This window comes from Pongo pygmaeus, chromosome 20 (genome assembly GCF_028885625.2).
Source record: "Pongo pygmaeus isolate AG05252 chromosome 20, NHGRI_mPonPyg2-v2.0_pri, whole genome shotgun sequence".
NCBI classification, from domain to species: Eukaryota; Metazoa; Chordata; class Mammalia; order Primates; family Hominidae; genus Pongo; species Pongo pygmaeus.
Window position 1 is genome coordinate 17,847,190 of NC_072393.2, and position 14,463 is coordinate 17,861,652.

At 51.8% G+C, this 14,463-nt stretch overlaps 1 protein-coding gene and 1 pseudogene across 1 annotated transcript; one reads left to right on the forward strand and one right to left on the reverse strand.

Annotated features, from left to right (window-relative positions):
- Positions 1–1,068: 1,068 nt before the first annotated feature.
- Positions 1,069–2,445, reverse strand: LOC129021033 (high mobility group protein B3-like; annotated as a pseudogene).
- A 1,594-nt stretch (positions 2,446–4,039) lies between these two features.
- MVB12A (multivesicular body subunit 12A) lies at positions 4,040–9,468 on the forward strand. Its single transcript, XM_054465961.2, has 9 exons — positions 4,040–4,362; positions 4,450–4,548; positions 4,676–4,772; positions 6,488–6,614; positions 7,656–7,775; positions 7,886–7,992; positions 8,198–8,259; positions 8,817–8,873; positions 9,094–9,468. The coding sequence occupies exons 1-9, from the start codon at positions 4,102–4,104 to the stop codon at positions 9,154–9,156; spliced, it is 993 nt and encodes a 330-aa protein (XP_054321936.2). The 5' UTR covers positions 4,040–4,101; the 3' UTR covers positions 9,157–9,468.
- Positions 9,469–14,463: the final 4,995 nt, after the last annotated feature.

Consider the following 14,463-nt stretch of genomic DNA (forward strand, 5'->3'; position numbering starts at 1 on the left):
CAGCAACAACAGTGAAACTCCATTTCAAAAAACAAAAACAAAACAAAACGAAAGAACCCTCACAATCTTCCTGCACCCAACTGATGAAATCACCATTGCAAAAGTTATATCAGTGAGAACATTAGAACAGTAAACTAAACTAATCCAAACCCCACCTTACTTTTCTCTTAATGATTCCTGGGCTACTGGGTCAAGCTAACTATGGAAGATATTTAGGCTATGGTTTAAATAATAGGCCTTGCCAAAAACTCAACCACTTATTTTTTTGAGACGGAGTCTTGCTCTGTCGCCCAGGCCGGAGTGCAGTGGTGTGATCTGGTCTCACTGCAATCTCTGTCTCTGGGTTCAAGCGATTCTCCTGCCTCAACCTCCTGAGTAGCTGGGATTACAGGCGCATGCCACCACGCCTGGCTAATTTTTGTATTTTTAGTAGAGACAGGATTTCACCATGTTGGTCAGGCTGGTCTCGAACTCCTGACCTTGTGATCCACCCACCTCAGCCTCCCAAAGTGCTGGGATTACAGGCTTGAGCCACCGTGCCCAGCCTGCTTTTTTTTTCTCTTGAGACAGAGTCTCATTCTGTCACCCAGGCTGGAGTGCAGAAGCACCATTTCTGCTCACTGAAACCTCCACTTCTGGGGCTCAAGCAATTCTCCTCTCTCAGCCTTGGGAGTAGCTGGGATTACAGGCGCCTGCCACCAAGCCTGGCTAATTGTTTTGTATTTTTAGTAGAGACGGGGTTTCACCATGTTGGCCAGGCTAGTCTCCAACTCCTGACCTCAAGTGATCCGTCCACCTTGGCCTCCCAAAGTGCTGGGATGACACTGCCCTGGTCTCAACCACCTTTTTTTTTTTTTTTTTTTCCCTTCAGACGGAGTCTCGCTCTGTCACCCAGGCTGGAGTGCAGTGGCGTGATCTCGGCTCACTGCAACCTCCCCCTCCTGGGTTCAAGCAATTCTCCTGCCTCAGTGTCCGGAGTAGCTGAGACGACAGGTGTGCACCACCACCCCCTGCTAATGTTTTGTATTTTTAGTAGAGATGGGGTTTCACCATGTTGGCCAGGCTGGTTTCAAACTCCTGACCTCCACCCGCCTTGGCCTCCCAAAGTGCTGGGATTACAGGAGTGAGCCATCACTCCTGGCATAGAAACAGTTTTTCTCTTCCATTGTCTTCCTCCTCTTCTTTCTTCATCTTCCTCTTCCACTTTTCTCCAGGCAACTGTAGCAGGACCCTTTGCACCATCAAACTTTCCTTTCAACTTACAGTCAGCAACCTCTTTCTCATATTTCTTCTTCAGCTTTGCCGCCTTAGTGACGTCAGCCTGCTTTTCACTGTCACTTCAGCTATTCCACATCTCACCCAGCTTTTTTTTTTTTTTTTTTTTTTTTTGCCGCATCTCCAATAGAGATGCCAGGGTTTGCGGATTTGATCTTGGGGTGGAATTCTGAACAGAACATGAAGAATCCAGACAGTTGGCTGGGTGTGATGGCTCATGCTTGTAATCCCAGCACTTTGGGAAGCCAAGGCAAGTGGATCACCTGAGGTCAGGAGTTTGAGGCCAGCTTGGCCAACATGGTGAAACCCCATCTCTACTAAAAATACAAAAATTAGCCAGACGTGGTGGCACGCGCCTGTGGTCCCAGTTAATCTGGAGGCTGAGGCAGGAGAATCGCTTGAACCTGGGAGGCAGAGCTTGCAGTAAGCCGAGATTGCGCCACTGCACTCCAGCCTGGGCAACAGAGCGAGACTCCGTCTCAAAAAGAAAAATAAATAAATAAATAAATAAATAAATTTTAAAAAATAAATAAATAAAATAAAATAAAAAATAAAAGAGTCCAGACGGTGGCCTTTTGGGGACATTAGGCTCTTTCTTCTTCCTTCCTCTTTAGCTGGTCTATAATCCTTCATTTCCCGATCCTAGTGTACTTTATCCGCCTTTGCCATTTCATCAAATTTGGACTTCTCTTTCACTGACACTGTCTTCCAACTCTCAGAATATTTCTTGGAAAATTCTGCAAAATTGACAGGGACCTCTGGATTTTTCTTCTTCTTCTTCTTCCTTTTTTTTTTTGAGATGGAGTTTCGCTCTGTCGCCCGGGCTGGAGTGCGGTGGCGCAATCTCGGCTCACTGCAACTTCCTCCTCCCAGGTTCAAGAGATTCTCCTGCCTCAGGCTCCCGAGTAGCTGGGAATACAGGCGCCTGCCACCATGCCCAGGTAATTTTTGTATTTTTAGTAGAGACGGGGTTTCACCATGTTGGCCAGGATGGTCTTGATCTCTTGACCTCGTGATCCGCCTGCCTTGGCCTCCCAAAGTGCTGGGATTACCGGCGTGAGTCACTGTGGCAGGCCGGTTTTTCTTTTTATGGTCTTCTCTGTACATCTACACAAAGAAACAATAAACAGACATTTTGCCCTTTGGTTTCTTGGGGTCACCATTAGCCATCCTGACTGTATTGTTTGCTAGTCTGGGCAGCGCAGGACACTTCTTCCCTATTTTTCTAAACTTTTCCCCCAATAGGTGTAAAAAAGCATATTATTATTATTATTATTGAGACGAGTTTCTCTCTTGTTGCCTAAGCTGGAGTGCAATGGCGCGATCTCAGCTCATTGCAACCTCCACCTCCCGGGTTCCAGTGATCCTCCTGCCTCAGCTTCCCGAGTAGCTGGGATTCCAGATGCGCACCACCACGCCTGGATAATTTTTTATATTTTTAGTAGAAACGGGGTTTCACCATGTTAGTCAGGCTGGTCTCAAACTCCTGACCTCAGATGATCCGCCCGCCTCGGCCTCCCAAAGTGCTGGGATTACAGGTGTGAACCACCGCGCCAGGCCTAAAAGCATATTATTATAGTAAATACTTTTTTTCCCTTTCTTTCATTTTAAACACAGGGGTCTCCTTATGTTGTCCAGGCTAGATTCAAACTCCTGAACTCAAGCGATCCTCCCACCTCAGCCTCCTGTTACCCTGTTACCATGACAGCCCTGATAAAATAACTGGGAAAGTTCTTTTTCTTATTGTTTTTTTAGTCCAAAAAAAAAAAAAAAAGGGCACAGCTGCTTAAAGATTGCAGACAGCCAGGGATGTCACCAGAGCTTCTTGACCCCTGACCAGATACCAGAGGAAGATAAGATCCCTAAATCAGCACAAACTGGAACAGACGACCTCTAGTCGACTTTAGATCATCAATATATAATTATAATGCTAGAATTCCTTCTCTTAAAAGAAAATCTCCATTTTGTGTAGATGGGTTGTATGAAGACAACCCATGAATTGAGGCTCATGAATTGAGCCTGCGTGTCTGGAGTCCCACTCTGCACATGCTAGCATTCCTCTCTTTTCCTGTACCCAGGGGAAGAAACAATAAAACGTTATGCTTTTTACTGTTGAGGGAGAAGGGGCAGTTAAAGTGAGAGCCTCTCCTTCTCCATTCCTGGCCAGTGAATAAAACCCGATTGCCTTTTCCGATTGGATGTTCCTTCTTTGCCATCTACACAAAGTGGGGAGGTAACTCGGTTTGCTGGTGGCATCCTCAGTAGCTGGGACTACAGGCAATAAATTCTTTTATACCTCGCTTTTTAAAAGCATTGTTCCTGTGAACAAGTCTTCAAGTTATACCCAAGATTTCAAGGCTCATGATGGTCCATAGTACTCGCTCTTTAAATCAATAGCTGCGTATCCCACAGATGATTTCCTTTGGGATGATTTCCCAGAACTAGAATTGCAGATTCTTCACAATGCATTTTTAGTAGAGAAGGGGTTTCACCACGTTGGCCAGGATGGTCTCGATCTCTTGACTTCATGATCCGCCCGCCTCCGCCTCCCAAAGTGCTGGGATTACAGGCGTGAGCGACTGCGCGCGGCCACAAATCTCCCAACTTTTCCGTTAAGCACCGAGCTTTTCTCTAGACTAGCTGTTGAGGCCGCAAGGAATTCTGGGGAACGTAGTGCAGATTTGCAGAGAACGAGTCTCTTGGTCCTGTGGCGTAGCATTTCCGGCGGAAGTTGCTGGGCGTGGAAAGCCGGCAAGCCCTTTTTTCCGCCATCGTCGCTCACGCGCGCAACCCTGGCGATGCGTGGTGCCGTGGCTCCGCCTCCCCATGCCATTGGCCAGCAGCTCCTCGGGCACGCGTATACTGCGCTTCCGGGCAATCTCCGCCCCGCATGGCCTTCTGGGAGTTGTAGTTCGATCGCGAGCGCTGCCGTCGGGAGGCTGCACCGAGGTTCGAGGCTGTGCCCCGCGACCCCGCCTTCGGCGCTCGGCTCGCAGGATGGATCCCGTACCCGGGACAGACTCCGTGCCGCTGGCTGGCCTGGCCTGGTCGTCGGCCTCTGCACCCCCGCCGCGGGGTTTCAGCGCGGTGAGCGGCGTCGAGGGGCGGGGGTCGAATGGGGGAGGCAGCCGCAGTGGGGTGGGAGTCCGGCGCTGACCCGCGTCCTCCCGGTAGATCTCCTGCACCGTCGAGGGGGCACCCGCCAGCTTTGGCAAGAGCTTCGCGCAGAAATCTGGCTACTTCCTGTGCCTTAGTTCTCTGGGCAGCCTAGAGGTAAGGGGTGCCCACCTTCGGAACCACCAGGGTCTGTCCACCTCCCCTGTCCATTCACGGTGCCCTATGCCAGGTGCGCTGTCCCTGCTGCTAGGCCACCCTCGCCGTGTCCCCCTTCCACCCCCAGAACCCGCAGGAGAACGTGGTGGCCGATATCCAGATCGTGGTGGACAAGAGCGCCCTGCCGCTGGGCTTCTCCCCGGTCTGCGACCCCATGGATTCCAGTAAGCCCTGCTTCGGAGGCGAGAGTTGTCCGGGTCCCTTGCAGGGAGCAGCGGGGGAGGAGGGACGACGGGCGCGCGGTATCTGAGCCTCGGCTGCCCCCTGGCACCCGGGGTGATGACAGGGTTGGCTGAGGACTCAGAGCCCTGCCCTAGGGTGGACCGACATCCCCTGTCCTGATTCAAAATGTGTGATGTGATTGGCACAGCCTCCATCGTCGAATTAAGAGTTCAGTCCACGCCACCTGTTTCACTACTGTTGTGCTACTTGTGTCTTTTTACACCATAGCCAAGCAAAACCACTGCGCAGTTCTCTTTTTCATTTCCAGGCTGCACACGCCGCTTCCTCTGCCTGGGGCACTTTTTCTCTCCTTTTTGTAGCTCATTCTTCGTTCTCCCTCAGATGTCACCTTCACCCTTCCCTACCCCTCTCCTCTTCTGGGCCCACAACCGTAGTGCAGCCCTCCCAGCCCCACTTGAACTTTCCCACCCTTTCTTGTCGTTTTTATTTGACTCAGGCTATATTCATTCATACTAGAGTTGGCAAAGCTTTATTTTTTTTTTTTTTCTTGAGACGGAGTTTTGCTCTTGTTGCCCAGGCTGGAGTGCAATGGTGCGATCTCGGCTCACCGCAACCTCCGACTCCCGGGTTCAAGCGATTCTCCTGCCTCATCCTCCAGAGTAGCTGGGATGACAGGCATGCGCCACCACGCCCGGCTAATTTTGTATTTTTAGTAGAGACGGGGTTTCTCCATGTTGGTCAGTCTGGTTTTGAACTCCTGACCTCAGGTGATCCATCTGCCTGGGCCTCCCAAAGTGCTGGGATTACAGGCGTGAGCCACCGCACCCGGCCAAACTTTTTTTTTCTTTATTTTTTCTTAGAGTTGGCAAACTTTTATATAAAGGGCCTGATAGTAAATATTTTAGGCTTTACAGGGAAGATGACGTGTTTTGCATATTCAATTTTTTTACAATTCCTTAAAAATGTAAAAATCACTTTTAACACATGAGCTGTATGAAACCAGGCCTTAGGCTGGGTGTGGTGGTTCACACCTGTAATCCCAGCACTTTGGGAGGCTGAGGCGGGCAGATCACCTGAGGTCAGGAGTTCCAGACCAGCCTGGCCAACATGGTGAAACCCCGTCTCTACTAAAAATACAAAATTAGCTGTGCATGGTGGCGGGCACCTGTAGTCCCAGCTACTCAGGAGGCTGAGGCAAGGGAATTGTTTGAACCTGGGAGGCGGAGGTTGCAGTGAGCTGAGATTGCGCCATTGCACTCCAGCCTGGGCGACAGAGTGAGACTCTGTCTCAAAAAAAAAAAAAAAAAAGAAAAGAAAAGAAAACAGACCTTGAGCCAGATTTGGCTCATGGATGCTAGTTGTCCAACCTCTATAGGATTAGAGGGCTCATGGAAAGTAAGTTTTGAGAGCCAGGATGGGCACCCAGCTCTGTCCGATTCCACAGCTAGCCACCCCATGAATGCAGCTTCATATCACCGAAGATCAGCGTACTCCAGCAACTCCTAAAGGCTGCGTGGAATCCCCTCCTTCATCTATACCATTCATGATTTAACCACTCCTCCCACCCCCATCCCCAGTGCTGTCCATGTGCCTGCCTTAAACAGCACACTGGTGAGCCTCATCCTAGAGTCATCTTTGGGCCTTCCCACCCCTACTTGGCTTCCCTCTCTCACTCCCCTGCCCCCCCCACTCCCAGAGGCCTCTGTGTCCAAGAAGAAACGCATGTGTGTGAAGCTGTTGCCCCTGGGAGCCGCGGACACGGCTGTGTTTGATGTCCGGCTGAGTGGGAAGACCAAGACAGTGCCTGGATACCTTCGAATAGGGTAGGGCCACCCCGCAGTGTCTAGCCACCTTCCCTGCCCTCCCAACTCATGATCTCACCAATCTGACCCCCAAGGACACCCCTGAGGTCTCCTGTTCCTTCTTCTACCTTCTGAGCCTCAGATTCTGCATGTTAAAACCGGGACATATATACCATCTTGTAGGACTGTCATTAGGGGTCAGTGACTTGGTGTCTAAAGTAGACAGAACAGGACTGGGCGCGGTGGCTCACGCCTGTAATCTCAGCACTTTGGGAGGCTGAGGCGGGTGGATCACAAGGTCAGGAGATCGAGACCATCCTGGCTAACATGTTGAAACCCCATCTCTACTGAAAATACAAAAAATTAGCCGGTTATGGTGGCACATGCCTGTAGTCCCAGCTACTTGGGAGGCTGAGGCAGGAAAATTGCTTGAACCTGGGAGGTGGAGGTTGCAGTGAGTTGAGATCGCGCCACTGCACGCCAGTCTGGGGGCCACAGAGCGAGACTCCATCTCAAAAATAAAATAAAATAAATAAAAATAAAGTAGACAGAGCGGTGATTTGAACCCAGCAGTATTAGTTTGGTGTGGTGCTTGGGGTGTGGGTCAAGATGCTGAAACAAAAATCCCCCAAAAGGCCAGGCATGGTGGCTCATGCCTGTAATCCCAGCACTTTGGGAGGCCAAGGCGGGCAGATCACCTGAGGTCAAGAGTTCGAGATGAGCCTGGCCAAGATGGTGAAACTCTGTTTCTACTGAAAAAAAAAAAAAAAAAAAAAAAAAAATCAGCTGGGCGTCGTTGTCTGTAATCCCAGCTAATCCAGAGGCTGAGGCAGGAGAATCGCTTGAACCTGGGAGGTGGAGATTGCAGTGAGTCTAGATCGCGCCATTGCACTCCAGCCTGGGCAACATGAGCGAAACTCCGTCTCAAAAAAAAAAAAAAAAAAAATCCCCCAAAAGGCAGAGGTCACCTGGATGCCCGGGTCCCCTGCCTTCTCCAGGGGCTATCCTCAACCCTAGCCCCACACCGGGCCAGCATCCCTCCCACCTTCCCTCCCGGTCCAGGGACATGGGCGGCTTTGCTATCTGGTGCAAGAAGGCCAAGGCCCCGAGGCCAGTGCCCAAGCCCCGAGGTCTCAGCCGGGACATGCAGGGCCTCTCTCTGGATGCAGCCAGCCAGCCAAGGTGAGTCCGCAGGCACCGGAGTGGGGGTGGCCAAGGTGAGCCCTCAGGCACTGGAGTGGGGGTGGCCATTGTGGGAGGATGAGACTTAACCTGAGTTATCCCACCTCCAGTAAGGGCGGCCTCCTGGAGCGGACACCGTCAAGGCTGGGCTCTCGGGCATCCACTCTGCGGAGGAATGACTCCATCTACGAGGCCTCCAGCCTCTATGGCATCTCAGGTGAGCACAGAGTGGGGAAACTGAGGCATGGAGGTGGAGGGTGTGACTGTCTTGAGATTACACGACCAGGAAGGATCTTCCTACCTCCCTCTCCCAACTCTGGATTCTGTAAAGACTGAAGGAGCCAGGCTGTGCGGATTGGGCCTCTGTGGATGGAGTGGGCAGTTCCTACACCTCACCTCCTCCCCTCGCATGTGTTTTTCAGCCATGGATGGGGTTCCCTTCACACTCCACCCACGATTTGAGGGCAAGAGCTGTAGCCCCCTGGTGAGTCGGGGTCTCAGGGAGCCTGGGTCTGCACCTGCCATCACCATTCTGGGTTCCAGGACATCCCTGTATCCAGTGCCCCAGCACAGAGGGCCACATCCTGGGTTGGGGCTGGAGTGTGTCACCTCCAGGTGGCAGCTGGAAGGTCTTCAGTCTCAGAATGGGGAGGGATCCATCCAGAGAAAGCAGCTGGACACCAGTAGCTAGAGGCTGTGACAAGAAGGGGGAGGGATGCCGGGCATGGTGGCTCACGCCTGTGATCCCAGCACTTTGGGAGACCAAGGCAGCTGGATCACTCGAGGCCAGGAGATCGAGACCAGCCTGGCCAACATGGTGAAACCCCGTCTCTATTGAAAATACAAAAATTAGCCAGGCACGGCTTTAGAGACTTTGTCTCTAAAAACAAAACAAAACAAACAAAAAAAATAAGGGGGAGGGATGTCCGAGGGAATACTGGGGGAGTGTGGGGGTCGGGGGGGGCAGGACTCCTTGAAGACGAGGGAAAGGGGGTTTCAGGTTGAGATCGGGCCCAAGGCTGACCCACCTCTGCCCGCCAGGCCTTCTCTGCATTTGGGGACCTGACCATCAAGTCTCTGGCGGACATTGAGGAGGAGGTGGGTGCAGGGCTAGGGAGGAGGTGACTGAGGGGCTGGGGCGCCCCTCATCTGCCCCAGGATGTCCCAGTTTTCCCCATCCCCACTTTCCCCCAGACACACCCCATCTCTCCAGGGCAGAAGACCACTCAAGTACCCCCTCTGCCATTCCTCAGTCACCCCCGCTTTGGCCCTCTCTTTACTCTGGCACCTGCTCACTCTCGCTCTCCCCGTCCCCCAGTATAACTACGGCTTCGTGGTGGAGAAGACCGCGGCTGCCCGCCTGCCCCCCAGCGTCTCATAGTCCCTCACCCGTCGGCGGAAAAAGCCCCCTTACGCCACCTCCCCGCCAGCCTGGGGCCACCCCGCCTCACTGCATCCTGGGAACCTCTGCCCTGCAAGGCATTTGCTATCTTCAGCCATTGGGCGGAGCTGCAGCCCTGGAGGAGGGGGCGGGTTGAGGCTGTGTGGTGATGGGGTCTCCGTCCCCACGCCCTGCCGGGCAGGGCTGGAGCTGGACAGAAGCCAGTGCCTTTAAGCCATTCGTGTCAAAACCCTCTGGGGTCCGGAGGCTGTGCGGGTGTCCTCCTGGCAATAAACACTACCTGGTTCTCGCCCTCTGGAGTCCTGATCCTGCCACCTGTCCACACTAGGCACGTGGAACTGAGACTCGGCCACTCTTGCTCCGGGCAAGTGGGTGAAATCATGGTGGGGAGGCGGTGCTGCTGGGTCTCCGGTTTTTTTTGTTTTTTGTTTTTGTTGTTGTTGTTTGTTTTTTTCTGAGACAGGGTCTTCGTCTGTGGCCCAGGCTGGGGTACAGTGGCACGATCTCGGCTCACTGCAACCTCCACCTCTGGGGTTCAAGCGATTCTCCTGCCTCAGCCTCCCGAGTGGTTGGGATTACAGGCGTCCGCCACCACGCCCGGCTAATTTTTTGTATTTTCTATAGAGGGGGTTTCACTGTGTTGGCCAGGCTGGTCTTGAACTCCTGATCTCAGGTGATCCGCCTGCCTCGGCCTCCCAAAGTGCTGGGATTGTAGGCGTGAACCATCGCGCCCAGCTTGGGTCTTCCATTCTACAGAGTGGGAAACAGGCTCAGGGAGTGAGTGAGTCTGGATTCTAGATCATAGAGAAGACCTTGTCCCGGCCCTCCATCATTGGGCATAATAATAAAACAAGTACCGTTTCTATTGCAGTGGCCACATCCCCAACACGCGATGCACCATTATTACCTCATTCAGTCTCCCTACAACCGACTGGGAAGCCCAGGTTTTGTTGCCATTTTCCAGATAGAGAAATTGAGATGGAGATGCTAAGGCCACAACTGGGACTGAAACCCAGCAATTGCTGTCTTTTTTCTTTTCTTTTCTTTCTTTTTTTTTTGAGACGGAGTCTTGCTCTGTTGCCCAGGCTGGAGTGCAGTGGCCGATCTCGGCTCATTGCAAGCTCCGCCTCCCGGGTTCACGCCGTTCTCTGGCCTCAGCCTCCTGAGTAGCTGGGACTACAGGCGCCCGCCACCACGCCCAGCTACTTTTTTGTATTTTTAGTAGAGACAGAGTTTCACCGTGCTAGCCAGGATGGTCTCAATCTCCTGACCTTGTGATCCACTCTCCTCGGCCTCCCAAAGTACTGGGATTACAGGTGTGAGCCACTGCACCTGGGCCTTTTTTTTTTTTTTTTTTTTTTTTTTGAGACAGCATCTCACGTTGTCGCCCAGGCTGGGTGCAGTGGCATGATCTTGGCTGACTGCAGCCTCTGCCTCCCAGATTCAAGTGATTCTCCTGCCTCAGCCTGCACCCCTTGCTGCCGAGTAGCTGGGACTACAGGCTCGGGCCACCATAACCAGCTAATTTATATTTTGTATTTTTAGTAGAGACGGCGTTTCACCTTGTTGGCCAGGCTGGTCTCAAACTCCTGACCTCAAGTGATCCCCCGCCTCAGCCTCCCAAAGTGCTAGGATTACAGGCGTGAACCACTGAGCCCGGCCCAGGCCACACCATTTTCATCCACCAATTCATACAACCTTGTTTTATGTACATTTGTTTAAAAACACCTTATTTAATATCTACGGTGGATTCATTTACATTGAACTCACAGCCAACAGCACCGAAACTCATGTCTGCATAAAGCTTCTCTATAACGGATTTTCTCCATGAGGTGCATCACAGACTTTTTTTTTTTTTAAGTATTTTATTTTTGGCGTGATCATAGCTCACTGCAGCCTTGACCTCCCCGGCTCAGGTGATCCTCCAATCTCAGCCTCCTGAGTAGCTGGGACTACAGGCTACACTGGGCTAATTAAAAATTTTTTTTTGTACTGATGGGGGGGGGTCTCACTATATTGCCCAGGCTGGTCTTGAACTCCTGGCCTTGGGCAATCCTCCTGCCTCAGCTCCCAATATGCTGGGATTACAGGCATGAGCCACCGAGCCCAGCCATCGCAGCCTTTTGGTACTTAGGAATCCTGGACAGCATTTCGGTGTCTGGGGGAATTTCAATAGCAAAATCACCAACAAAAACCACAAGAACGTGGCCAGGCACAGTGGCTCATGCTTGTAATCCCAGCACTTTGGGAGGCTGAGGCGGGCGGATCACCTGAGGTCAGGAGTTCGAGACCAGCCTGGCCAACATGGTGAAACCCCATCTCTACCAAAAATACAAAATTAGCCAGGCGTGGTGGCAGGTGCCTGTAATCCCAGCTACTTGGGACGCTGAGGCAGCAGAATCGCTTGAACCCTGGGGGGTGGAGGTTGCAGTGAGCTGAGACTGTGCCACTGCACTCCAGCCTGGGCAACAAGAGTGAAACTCCATTTCAAAAAAAAAAAAAAAAAAGAAAAAGAAGAAATTCACCACCCTAAACTCACACCTTCCTTCTCCCATAAGTACATGCCCATGGACGTGTACGATGGCTGCTGTGCTGCTGTTTCTCCTCTGGGCTGTTGTAGTCTTGTGGTGGCCGACATTCTGCTGCAGTTGTAAACATCCACCAGATCTCTGTGGTTTAGAAAAGCTGGCTGGGCATGGTGGCTCACACCTGTAATCCCAGCACTTTGGGAGGCCGAGGCAGGCAGATCACCTGAGGTCAGGAGTTCGAGACCAGCTTGGCCAACGTAGTGAAACCCTGTTTCTACTGAAAATACAAAAATTAGCTGCGTGTGGTGGCACATGCCTGTAATCCTAGCTGCTTGGGAGGCTGAGGCAGGAGAATTGCTTGAACCCGGGAGGTCAAGGTTGCAGTGAGCCAAGATTGCACCACTGCACTCCAGCTTTGGCAACCAGAGTGAAACTCCATCTCAAAAAGAAAAAGAAAAACTAAGGCTGTCATACTTGGAGTCTCACATCTGTAATCCCGGCACTTTTGGGGGCTGAGGCACGAAGATCGCTTGAGGCCAGGAGGTCGAGGCTGCAGTTTGCTATGATTGCGCCACTGCACTCCAGCCTGTGTGACAGAGTGAGACCCTGTCTCTAAATAAATAAATAAGTAAGGCAGGGCACGGTGTCTCACACCTGTAATCCCAGCACTTTGGGAGGCCGAGGCGGACGGATCACCTGAGATCGGGAGTTCAAGACCAGCCTGACCAACATGGAGAAACCCCTGTCTCTACTAAAAATGCAAAATTAGTGGGGCATGGTGGCGCATGCCTGTAATCCCAGCTATTCGGGAGGCTGAGGCAGGAGAATCGCTTGAACCCGGGAGGCAGAGGTTATGGTGAGCCAAGATCGCACCATTTCACTCCAGCCTTGGCAACAAGAGCGAAACTCTGTGTGCAAAAAAAAAAAAGTAAACAGCCTGGGTGCAGAGCAAAACCCTATCTCTAAGTAAATGAATAAATAAATAGCAAAGCTAAGTCTTATTTCTTAGCGGCAATAGACTTTGTTAGTTGTAGTGGTACAGAAACCGGCCTAATGGGAGGGTCATTTTCTCACAGTGAGGACGGTGTTGTCTAAAGAAACATGCAAGCTTTTAAATAATTAAAGTTGGCCAGCCATGGTGGCTCATGCCTGTAATGCCAGCACTATCGGAGGCTGAGGCGAGAGGATCACTTGAGCCCCTAGGAGTCTGAGACCAGCTTGGGCAACACAGCAAGGCCCTGTCTGTACAAATTAAAAATTAGCCGGGCATAGTGATACGTGCCTGTAGTCCCTGCTACTCGAGAGGCTGAGGTGGGAGGATCGCCTGAGTCTGGGAGGTGAAGGCTGCAGTGAGCTATGATTTCGTAACTGCACTCCTGGCTGGGTGACAGAGCAAGACCCTGTCTCAAAAAAAAAAAAAAAATTGGGGGCTGGGTGCAACAGTGGCTTTGGGAGGCCAAGCTGGGAGGATCTGTTGAGCTCAGGAGCTTAAGGGCAGCCTGGGCAGCAGTGAAACACCATCTCTATGAAAAAAACACACATGATCGGGCGTGAGCCACCATGCATTTTGAGAGGCCAAGGTGGGCGGATCACGAGGTCAGGCGTTCAAGACCAGCCTGGCCAACATGGTGAAACCCCATCTCTACTACATATACAAAAAAAAAAAAAAAAATTAGCCGGGCATGGTCGTGGGTGCCTGTAGTCCCAGCTACTCGGGAGGTTGAGGCAGGAGAATTGCTTGAACCTGGGAGGCGGAGGTTGCAGTAAGCCGAGATCACATCACTGCACTCCAGCCTGGGCAACAGAGTGAGACTCCCTCTCAAAAAAAAAAAAAAGAAAAAAGAAAAAAGAAAAATCCACACACGTATATAATTCTGACGATTGTTAAAAGTAAACAAGGCTTTATTCAAGACTACTGCATGGAAGATTGAGCTCAACTCGGAATCCACGAAGTTGTCAACAAGGGGGGATTTATAGCCACGGAGCAGGGCAAGGGGGGTCAGTGGATAGAAAATTATAAAGGCTTGTGGAGTCACCTTAAACTCTCTTAATAGGATCCTTGCTGAAGCCAGGCCAGGGCGATCAGCTATCAAGAAACTGACTTAGCAGGATTCTTGCTAAAACTGGGCGAGACAGATCAAAGACAGGATGGGAGCCAAGGTCAAGGCCCAATGCAGAAGAGATTTCAGAGGACTCTGACTCAAGTTAGGCCAAGAAGAGAGTCTTTGTCAGGGCGGAGACCTGGCCTGGCCCTGGGAATCTGAGATGGGGGACAGTGAGTTCTTCTGGAAAGGGAGGTGAGCGGGGATGATGCAAAATGTACACCCTTTCCCCAGACTCTTCAGCTGCCTTGGAAAAACTAGGTCTCTGGTGCTAAGGCACCTGCCTGCATCTCCTAGCTCCCGATCATCTGCCAGGTCTCGCCCACGCTCCTCTGGCGCCAGCCACAGAACCCGATCCAGCCAGAAAGCAAATGCCATTTGTCCTCTCTGCCGTCCTTCTCAGCTGCCCCAAAAGCAGCCCCAGATCTCATTTTGGGGAGTCTGTGTGTGACCAGGGGCCTGAGGATGACCCATCCTGGCCTTGGGTCCGACTAGACCAATTGTCACTGATGACAGGGCCACTCACCCTGCAAAATCCCAGCCCTCTGAGCCCAGGCAGGCCTGGGGACTGCATCACGCAAGGGTTGGAGGGGCCCGATGGAGCCTACTCCAACTGCTTCTGACTTGGGTATCATCAATCCTAACATTTCTAGGCT

What these genes read in the sequence shown, in the direction of transcription:
- MVB12A (XM_054465961.2), top strand. Translation starts at nt 4,102, where the DNA reads ATGCCATTGGCCAGCAGCTCCTCGGGCACGCGTATACTGCGCTTCCGG. An exon ending in GTTCTCTGGGCAGCCTAGAG is followed by an intron (nt 4,549 to 4,675) that starts GTAAGGGGTGCC and finishes TTCCACCCCCAG; the next exon opens with AACCCGCAGGAGAACGTGGT. An exon ending in GCAAGAGCTGTAGCCCCCTG is followed by an intron (nt 8,260 to 8,816) that starts GTGAGTCGGGGT and finishes TCTGCCCGCCAG; the next exon opens with GCCTTCTCTGCATTTGGGGA.